Genomic DNA, 11220 nt, shown 5'->3' on the forward strand with positions numbered 1-11220 from the left:
GCCCCATAGCCTGAGGGAAGAAGCTGTCACTCAGTTTGCCAGTCCTAGTCCTGATGGTCCTGTACCTCCTTCCTGATGGTAGTCGGTCAACAATGGGTGGTAGGGATCCTCAACAATGCTCGGACCCTTCATCTGCAACGCTCCTGGTAAATGTCATAAATGGAGGGGGGGGGAGCTCAAGGGGGAAGGAGGAGAAGGACCCCAGTGATTCTCTCTGTGGTTTTTTACTCTCCTCAGTAGGGTCTTGCAGTCTCTGTACTGCGCCATGAGGCAGCCAGACAGGACCCTCTTGATGGTGCTCCTGTGGAAAGTTTAGGAAGTTGTTAGAATGGGGACAGGAAGCCTTGCATGTCACAGTCTCCTCACCAAGTACAGATGCCATTGGGTCTTCTTGACTAATGAGGAAGTGTTGTGGCTCCAGGTTAGATTATCTGTTTAAGCTCTTCTCTGAGCTGGGCCTTGGCTCTTTCATCACCTGCATGCATTGTCCCTTTGGCCCTCCCATCTGTGTGTGGACTCTTTCGTCATTACATACCTCATTCCTGGGTCTGATGGGCAGTGGGGGAGAATATTGATCTGAAACATTCTCTCTCCATGTGTGCTGTCTGGCAGTCCGTGTAGTTTCTGACTCACAGCCTGTCCCCAGGGTTTAGCCCCAACATTGCGCAAAGCCACTCTCAGACATACCCCCATCACTTGGTAGGAAGATTTTCTTTTGAAACCCAGAGTGTTTGGGCTCTGGGACGGTGCCTGATGGGTGGGTGGAGGCAGAGAGACCCAACATTTAAATATCTAGCTGAACATTTGGATAAGTACATGGATGAGAAGGGTACATAGGTACAGATACAGGTCGATGGGACTAGACAGATTAATAGTTCACTCACATCTGCCCTCGCCCCATCCTCCCACCACCAGACCAGGGATAGGGTTCCTCTTGTCCTCACCTACCAACCCACTAGACTCCACATCCAGCACATAATTCTTTGTAACTTCTGCCATCTTCAATGGGATCATACCACCAAGTACCTTTCCCTCCTGCTCCGCAATTTCCACAGGGATCGCTCCCTACACAACTCCCTGGTCCATTCTTTCCACTGCTCTCCCTCCTGAAATTTATCCTTGCAAGTAGAACAAGTGCCAAACAAGTACCTGCCCCTACACTCCACCTTCACTACCACTTAGGGGCCCAAACAGTCTTTCCAGGTAAGGTGACAAAGTCTGTTGGGATCATCTACTAGATTCAGTGCTCCAAGTGTGGCCTCCTCTATATTGGTGAGACCCAACATAGATTGGGAAACCACTTCACCGAGCACCTATGTTCTGTCCGCCAGAAAAAACAGGATCTCCCGGTGGTCACCCATTCCAATTCTACTTCCCATTCCAACATGCCAGTCCATGACTTCCTCAACTGCTGTGATGAGGCCACACTCAGGTTGGAGGAGCACCATCTTACAGTCCGTCTGGGTAGCCTCCAACCTGATGGCATGAACGCTGAGTTTCTGAACTAACAGTAATTGCCTCCTCCTTCACTATTCCCCATTCCTGTTTCCCTCTCTCACCTCATCTTCTTACCTGCCCATCACCACCTACTGGCACTCCGCCCCTTCCCCTTCTTCCATGGTCTTCTATCAGATTTTCGCTTCTCCAGCTCTTTACTTCACCCCCTCCCCTGGTTTCACCGATCATCAAGTACTTCTTCCCCTGAGCCCCACCTTCTTCCTCTGACTCATCTTCTTGTCCAGTCCTGATGAAGGGTCTTGGCCAGAAACATCGATTGTTTACTCTTTTCCATAGATGCTGCCTCCTCCAGCATTACGTGTGTATTTCTTTGGATTTCCAGCAACCACAGATTTTCTCGTATTTTGACCTGTTCAAAAGAGATGTGTTACACCTGAAACCGAGAGGGTCTGATATTCTTGCGGGCAGGGTTGGCTAGAGTTGTTCAGGTTGGTTTAAACTAATTTGGCAGGGGGATGGGAAACAGAGTGATGGTGCTGAGGATGAGGTAGCTGGTTTACAAACAGAGGCCATGTATAGTGAGACTCCTAGAAAGGAGAGGCTGATGATAGGGCAAAACTACAGTCAATAAGATGAGTTGCAATGTAAAATGTGGACAAAATAGCAAAAGTTGAATACAGGACTACAGGTGCTATATTTGAATGCGCATAGTATACAGAATAAGGTTGATGCACTTGTACCACAGTAACAGATTGGCAAGTATGATATAGTAGGTATCACTGAATCATGGCTAAAAGATGATTATAGCTGGGAGCTTAATGTCCAAGGATACATGTGGCTCTGTTGGTTAAAAAATGAAATTAAATTACTGTATTAGAAAGAAGTGGCATGGGGTTGGAAGGTGTTGATTTGTTGTGGATAGAGTTAAGGAACTGCAATGGTCAAAAGACCCTGCTGGGAGTTATATACAGACCCCGAACAGTAGTAAGGATGTGGTCTACAAGTTACAATGGGAGAAAGAAAATGCATGCCAAAAGGGCAATGTTACAATAGTCATGGGAGATTTCAATATACAGGTAGATTGGGAAAATCAGGCTGCTGCTGGATTCCAGGAGGGGGAGTTTTTAAGAGTGCCCACAAGATGGCTTTTTAAGAGCAGCTTGTGGTTAAGTCCGCTGGGAGATCAGCTATTCTAGATTGGGTGTTGTGCAATGATCCAGAATTGATTGGAGAGCTTAAGGTAAAAGAACCCTTAGGGGAAAGTGATCATAATATGATCACATTCACCCTGAAATTTGAGAAGGAGAAGCTAAAGTCAGATGTATCAGTATTACAGGAGTAAAGGGAATTACAGAGGCACAAGAGAGAAGATGGCCAGAATTGATTGGAAAAGAACACTGGCAGGGATGACAGCACAGCAGCAGGGGCATCCAGGTGTGTGAAGTTACCATTACTAGGGAGAAGGTTCTGGAAAAACTGAAAGATCTAATGGTAGGTAGGTCACCTGGACAAGATGATATCCATTCCAGGAGCAAAGGGATTTGGGAGTCATTGAGCAAGATTCCCTAAAGGTTAATTTGCAGATGAGTCTGTGGTGAGGAAGGCAAATGTGATGTCAAGATGACTAGAATATAAAAGCAAGGATGTAATGTTGAGACTTTGTAAAGCCTGGTGACATCTCACGGAGTATCGTGAGCAGTTCTGGGCCCCTTAGAAAGGATGTGCTCAAACTGGAGAGGAATCAAAGGAGGTTTACAAAAATGATACCAGGATTAAAAGGCTAGTCACATAAAGAATGTTTAATGGCTCTGGCCCTGTATTCACTGGAATTTACAAGAACGAGGGGTGACCTCATTGAAATTTACCAAGTGGTGAAAGGCCTTGATAGAGAGGACCTGGAAAGGATGGTTCCTATGACAGGGGAGTCTAAGACCAGAGGACACAGCCTCAGAATAGAGGCAACACACATAAAAGTTGCTGGTGAACGCAGCAGGCCAGGCAGCATCTGTAGGAAGAGGTGCAGTCGACGTTTCAGGCCGTGACGAAGGGTCTCGGCCTGAAACATCGACTGCACCTCTTCCTACAGATGCCGCCTGGCCTGCTGCGTTCACCAGCAACTTTTATATGTGTTGCTTGAATTTCCAGCATCTGCAGAATTCCTGTTGTTTGCCTCAGAATAGAGGGGTCACCTTTTTGAATGGAGACGAGGAGGAATATTTTTTTAAACAGAGTAGAGAATCTGTGGAATTTGTTGCCACAGGCAACTGTGGGTGTCAAATCTTTTATGTAAATTTAAGACATAGGTTGATAGATTCTTGATCGGTTGGGGCATGAAGGGATATGGGGAGGAGATGGGGATTGAGTGGGAAAAAAAGATCAGCCATGTTGAAATGGCCTAATTCTGCTCCTATATATTATAGTCTTACTAATAATTTGACACAGACTGGATGGGCTAAAGTCCTGCCGAAGGGTCTTGGCCTAAAACATCAACTATAGTTTTTCTCATAGATGCTGCCTGGCCAGCTGAGTTCCTCCAGTATTGCGTGTGTGTTTGATGGATGGGCTAAAGAGCAGATTCCTGTGTTGCAGTGTTCTACGACTATGACTGTGGGCCGAGTAGGCTATAGACCAAGCGTGAGGTGGGCATCATAGGCCTGTTTCTGTGCTGAGACATGTCAAGGTGGTGAACACTGTTCTTTCTTCCCCGACAGGAGCTGGAGAGGCTGAGAGAGGATGTGCAGGTCATCCCGGGGCTCCTGCAGCAGTGCAATTGTTTACAGCAACAGATACAGGTACGGCAGAGGTGGGAAGAGAGGGGTCACCTTAGCTGTCTCCAGCCTGATTCCCACAGACCAAGGCTCTCCCTCTCACACTGACCAATCAGTCATTTATCAAACCGCTGCAATAGCACTCTCTCCCACCTTCATACTCTCCGCCCTGTTGCTGCAGCTTCCCAAGAACTCCCCATGGTGGCTTCAGTTGATGAAGATGGTACTCAGAATACTACATCCTTTCCATACAGACCAAACCCACTGTGCAGGGGGTGCAGCCCCTGGACCCAGGCTAGGGTAGGTTAGGTTGCAGTGGGTAGAGTCCTTGCCTCACAGCACCAAAGGCCCAGATCAATCGCTGACCTAGTCAACTGTGTGTGCAGTTTGCATATTTCCCCCAGTTACCATGTGGGTTAAAAAAAAAGGGGAATTGGCTAGTTAATTTGCTCCTAGTGGGTAGGTGGGTGGTAGAATATGGGGGGAGTTGATGGAAATGTTAGCAAAGTAAAACATGGGACGAATGTGAAAATTACTTTTGCTCAGAATGGACTGTGGTCTGAATGGGGTCCTTTGTGCTGGATGACTATGGGCTTGCAGGCCGTCTCAAATCTATAGTCCCTGTAATGGGGGCATACTCGGCACTGACATTATGGGCTATAGGGCCTTAGCCTGTTCTATGTCCATGTGGGTCTTGCCCATTGCTCACACTGTCTTCTGAACACAGAGTGCAGAGAACTCCAACGCTGAGTTGGAAAGCAGGTCCAAGACACTGAAGTGTAATGTGGAGGAAAGCCAGCAGAAGTACGAAAACTTGCTGAAGGATCTCACCACCTTCCTCGGGATCCTTGATGGAAAACTGGACGAGCTCCATGGATTTCGACAGGGACTTGCTAAACTGGGGATGGACAATTGACAAGGGGAGAGCCAGGAGATGGGAGTGGCTGCATTCAAATACAGTTAATGGTCAGCCAGTCACAGATCCCCTTAACCAGGTGGATCTGCAGTCTCACCCTCTCCACACACACAATAAGTCTTCAGTCTCAACACCTCCCCCCCCCCCCCCACCACCCAACACTGGAGTGCATCTGCAGTCACCAGTTCCACCCTGATGAATACTAATGAACTATTGTAGATGGTCTGGGAGTTTTGTGTCATTGTTACTAAAACCAGCTGTTTTATAAATTCCAGATCATTAAATGACCAAATTATACATGTTTGGTGAGATATGAACTACTTCTTTGTGGAGGGAATGAATGACTGATCCTCACTTATAATCTTAACTGTGTAGGATACCTGGTGGTCTAAACCTGTCCATTTGCAGGGAGGCCCGGGTAATTCCCAGACAGTGACTGTTTCCTGCCTTACCCTCTCACTGGTTGTCTACCAGATATTGAACCAGTTATTTCACACTCCTGTAATGCTGAGTTTTGGATCAAGCAATCGTTTGTCCCTGCCGAGGCCTCACACAGACTGGTGGGGTCAGTGCTTCCTGCCCTCCTTCATGTAGAGCATGTGATCCTGTTCACTCTGTAGTCATTGACCTTTCTCTCTCATGACCCTGCTTCCTCATGATCACACCTCCAGCACATAAGTATTCCCACTGAGCAGAGGCAGCATCTCAGCTTTAACTGCTCTCAGTGGGGCTTGTGCTCGAAGATTGGGAATCTCTTTTCTTCTGTTTGGCAGACTTACTCTAACTTTGAAGAGATGTTTAGTTACAAGCTAACTTTCACATCTGATCAAGGGATGACTTGTTAGGGAATCTCAGACATTACAGAAGTGTCTCCCTGCTGTCAGGGAGGAAACATCAATGATAAAACTTCCTTAACCACCTCTCAGGCTGAAGAGTAGATCCTTGAATGAGTGTGGATTCAAGAGGGACAATGGACAAGATCTTCAATGTGTAGTATCAGCCACTACACGCGACTGGCAACCTTACAATAGCCTCTGGCTGTCAGCCCAGTGGGACTAGAGAGCAGTTTCTGCATCTGTGACATTCACCTGCACCTTGCAGTGATATGCAAACCATAATTAACCAATAGATCCACAACAGTTAATCCCAAATACAGATGAGTTCCAAATCAGGCTGTGACAGCACCCTCTTTTTGTCGCAATGGTGCATCTCACCTTCAGTGGAAGAATAATCGAATATTAGTTTCCTCCCAGCTCAACATCAATGCCTTAATTTGACTCAGTTGGACAGCCTGTCATTGGCATGGCCAACACCAAACTCACTATTCTGAGCTCTGTCATAGATTACCAGGAGATAGAAGTGATAAGGCATCCTGCAAAATTAGACATGTTTCCCATCTCTGGAGGAACCCTGTTGGGCACGTGGCCAAGAGGTTAAGGCGTTCGTCTAGTGATCTCAAGGTCACTGGTTTGAGCCTCAGCTGTGGCAGCGTGTTTGTGTCCTTGAGCAAGGCACTTGCCCACACATTGCTCTAGTGTCTGTGCGAGGAGTGGCGCCCCACACAGACTTCCAATCTGCACCTTGTAAGGCATGAAAATGCCTGACACAGGCCTCTCATGGTCTGAGTCGACGTTCCTCCGCCCTTCCCATCTCCAGAGAAACCCTGGAGTAAAATCACCTACCCTGGCATGACAGAACCTTGCATCCATGCATGGGGCACAAAGTGCAGTACAAGGATCATGTGAACCAACTCCAAAGCTACTTAACATAGCAGTGGATACTGCTACAACTAACCCTTTAATAACTCCATCCATCTGATAAGTCATTTTTATTTGTTAATCTACCTGCAGGACTCCCTCAGATATGGGAATAGATATTGATTTGATATCCACAATTTTGGTCTCAACGGGGAAGTGGGAAGATTCTGAGTGTCCAAACAGATCATGCCCTGGCTGATAAACCCTATAATACCCCATCCTGATCGCACAGTAGAGAAAGGAACTGTTTCAAATAGTTGTGCTTTAAGAGAAATGTTGCAGATCCTGGAAAATGTGTTGCTATAACAAACATTTTCAGAATTGCTCTTAATTTTCCTCTGTGGAGAATCTCTGGCACTGACATTAAGGCGTTCTCTCAACTTCTGATTCCGGTCACCACCCACTCTCCCAGGAATGTCACTGTCAGTGATAATATAACAAAGTCAACAGGCCCAGGAACAAGCGGGTTACAGTAGGGTTCCTGGTCTTTGTGTGTAGTAGGGAAGGGATGGAAGGTGGAAGCTGTCATTGGGCTCCATTTCACTGGGTGCAACCCTCTAATCGTTGTCCCTCAACTGGAACCTATGGACCCTGGAGAGCTGACCCACCAACCACTCACTGGGGCTGTTGCTGATCAAACCATCCAACAGGCCCTGCAACACCCTTGTCATTCAGCCTTCCTGAAGCACTCCAGGCTCCTTACCTACCTGCCTCACTGAGTGATGAGGGTATGGACACAGCTGGGCTCCTTATACAAACTAATAGTCTATTTTTACGTTTTACTTTTAAACTCCCCCCAGCTTACTCTCAGAAAAATCTCTGCTGTCATCACATTCCCCAGCTCCCAGCAACATTAACTCCTTAACATCTCAATCTCCTTGGTATCTAAAAATTTATCAATCTCTGTCCACAATATGCTCTGTGACTGAAAATGCACAGCCCTCTTGGGCAGATAGTTCCCAAGGATTCACCACCCTCTGGATGAAGGAATTTCTTCTACACTCAGGGCTGAGGGCCCCACTTTGTCTAGTCTCCCCTCATACACCAAATACTACCATCCTCACCCACAACTTTGCTCCAGTTATCTATCACGAGTAGATAGGGAGACTGGACCCATTTGCTATATTGCACACACAGTCTTACCAGGGCTTTACGTACTGTAGCAAAATGTCTGACTCTATGCATCCATTGTTATCACTCACCTATTACACCAATCACAGCCTTAAAAACACCATTTTGTAAATATTTCCTTTTCATAATTCATGTCAATTCTGCTCAATCCTTTGAATACATTTTCACTAATATTTCAACATCTCCCTACTAAATACATTCCACTAACTAGTCTTTTGGTATACTCCTTTCATCACTGCTCCTAATTCTTCACTGACACTTGGTCTATTGATCAAACATTCCTGCATATTTCACAATTCCCTTCCCACATTACCGTCTAACAATCCCCATTAATATTAAGATCATTATGGATCTTGTTCCACCCCCTCCCAATGATCACACCTTCCCTCTCCCAATTTACTTTAAACCCTCCCCAACTACCAATGAACCTCCTTGGGAGGGCATTGGCTTCACACCTGTGGAGATGAACCCACCCTTGAACAGGTCTGTCCTGTTTTATATAAGCAGATCCTTTCATCAGCCTCCTGCAGTGCAGGGAAAACCCAACCTCTCCACATGACTATAGATAACATCCTGACGAATCACTGCTGCACAATCTCCACGCAATGACAGCCTTCTTATAATCTGGTGGCCAGAAATGTAGAAAGTACTATGCTATTTTATAAGACTGTACCATAACTTTCCTGCTCTTCTATTGCTGAGGAAATGAAAGCAACACAATCTCCCATTGTCTTCTTCACCACTGCATCTACCTGTGGTGCCACTTTCAGGCATCCTTAAGAACCCAGTAAGGCGTCTTTGTTTCTCAATGCTCCCCTCATTTCTTGTCCATGTCCTAGTAGCATTAATCCTCAGAAAGTTACCACCTTGCACTCACAAAATGTCTATTTGCATTATTCTGCTCATTTTACCAACTAATCAGCATCAGTAATCGATTTTTATCCTTCTCAACCATGTGTAATCTGACCATGTCCTCATGACACACTTTGCAGAACTGCCAGGTCTACAATATGTGCACACAACCCCTTATAACAATTGCTCACCAAGAACATTGTGAACTCTCTTCACTGAGATGACTTTGCTCCTGCAGTGTCCAATACTGCTCACCAGCCCGGGGCCTTTTGCTCCCAGCCTGAGATTTCTCTGGTTGCAGGGTGCCCAATACTTGCACATATGATCGAGGGAACAGTCAGCCTGCAAACCTATCAGATCATACCTACACCAGAGAAGCATCCATTCTCTGAAAGACAATTCCATCATTCTCATATTATTTCCCTATAACCTCTGTAAGTAATTCCTTCTTGCATGACACGGAGAGTCATGACACATGGTAGCGTAGTGGTTAGTGTAATGCTATTACAGAGCTAGCAAACCAGCATTGCCTGCAAGGATTTTGTATTCTCCCTGTGGGTTTCCTCTCACATTGCAAGGCCATATGGGCTAGTAATTGGTCACGTAGGTGTAACTGGATGGTGCGGGCTTATTGGGCCGGAAAGGTCCATTGCCGTGCTTACCTCTAAATAACTGACCATCAACACCTTTCCCTTCTCCGGTCCTTACCTAGACTACGAGGTAATGTACCACAGACGTTAACCCACCAACCCATCATTAGGGTATGGAAGAAAATGGAGCACATGCCACATGTTCACACAATCACAATAATGTGCAAATGCCACATAGAGATCAGGATTGAGCCAGAGTCTCTGGGGTCTCAGATAGGAGGCCTACCTGTGAAACCACTGCTGTCCCTCTGTGATACTAGCTTCCCAACACTCAGAATCCATTCCTTCAGCTTAATAATCTGCAGATATTCCCACACAAATGACCTCAAGACAAATTGGCTAGCAACGTACTTCATCCCTGACCATGATCTAAAAGCAGAGATTTATTTAATTTTGCCTTACCATCCAAGTTGAAGCTTTATCCAATTTGGAGTTTTGAGGCAGAAACATGGTCAAGTATCACATTTCTTCATTTCTTCCCTCCCTGCATAAAGCTTCCAGACTGAGGACACTGGGTTTTATACTCTGCTCAAGTTTCAGTTGGTGTTGGACCCTAGTGACCAAAGCTTGGATTAGACTGGCTGGCAATTCAGTTAGTAAACTGCACACTAGTGACTAAAGCTTGGATTAGACCAACTGCAGTTTCAGAGTGGTTTCAAGCACCAGAGATAGGGAAGGAACAGAGAAGGTCCTCTTTAACCAGGTTTCTTTTGTCCTTAAGTATATAAACAATTCATGAGTGATTAATTGTGATGTCTATGATTAAAGAAGATAAAGGTCAGAAGGAACTTCTGACGTGGGTTCCATGACCGGGGCTCATGTTTGAACTTAAGCTGATTGCTTAAGGCAATGTTAAAACTACTGGGTGCTGTCTCGTTGCTGGTGTTTTATGGAGGTTGAGTGAGATTCAGGGCAAATACAGGCTCTGAGCAGAAGAGGCATCTGATGAGTGGAACAGCCTCCTTTGTGTTGCTGGAGGCCATTTTCCCCATCATACCTGTTGTAGTACTCTTCCACTAGTCCCACTCCCTACTCCTCTCCCCCATCCTCTTCAAAATGATTACTGATTCTATATACAGCTCTGGTCTGAAATTCCTATTTATGCTGCTTTCCAGTCCACTGTTCCTGCACACAACTGAATAAAAACCTTTCATTTTATCTCTGGTTCTTTTCCCAATTATTTTAGATCTCAACAATTTAACAATTCACTGATACAAGCAGCATTTTGTCCGAAAGCTGCAACAACAGGGTCTCACCTTAGCTGTGGGCTTAGCAATTTAAACCAACTATTCCCTCAGCTGGCACAGGACCAGAGCAGAAATCACATTCTACTGCAGTCAGGAAGTCAGAGTTTCAGTTGTTTAAAAAATAAAAACACTAGTTACTACACTGACTTCTGATGAGACAGAAAGAACACCCAATACACAATCAGAAATTAGTGGCTTCCATGAGTGATTGCTACTCCATGGCAGGGACGCTTTAGAAAAGGAAAGAAGTACTCTCAAAATGCTGGAGGAACTCAGCTCAGGCAGTATCTATGGGGAGGAATAAACAGTTTATATTTCAGACCTTGACCCTTCATCTGATGATAAAGGGTGTGTGTTGCGCTGGATTTCCAGCCTCTGCAGAATGTGTTTATACAATAAGACCTCACAATATGAAAACAAATGCATATGAGGAGGGTTCTT

The 11220-nt window shown here is 45.7% G+C and overlaps 1 protein-coding gene across 2 annotated transcripts in view; it reads left to right on the top strand.

The window, feature by feature from the left end:
* homer2 (homer scaffold protein 2) overlaps positions 1 to 10690 on the top strand; it is a 36411-nt gene extending 25721 nt beyond the window's left edge. For both annotated transcript variants that reach the window (XM_072277889.1, XM_072277890.1), the window contains exons 8-9: positions 4170 to 4250; positions 4954 to 10690. In XM_072277889.1, coding sequence (XP_072133990.1) covers positions 4170 to 4250; positions 4954 to 5142 — 270 coding nt within the window. In that variant the 3' untranslated portion in view covers positions 5143 to 10690. The remainder of the gene's footprint in view (positions 1 to 4169; positions 4251 to 4953) is intronic.
* The last annotated feature ends 530 nt before the right edge of the window (positions 10691 to 11220 follow it).

This window comes from Mobula birostris, chromosome 14 (assembly GCF_030028105.1).
Source record: "Mobula birostris isolate sMobBir1 chromosome 14, sMobBir1.hap1, whole genome shotgun sequence".
Lineage (NCBI taxonomy): Eukaryota > Metazoa > Chordata > Chondrichthyes > Myliobatiformes > Myliobatidae > Mobula > Mobula birostris.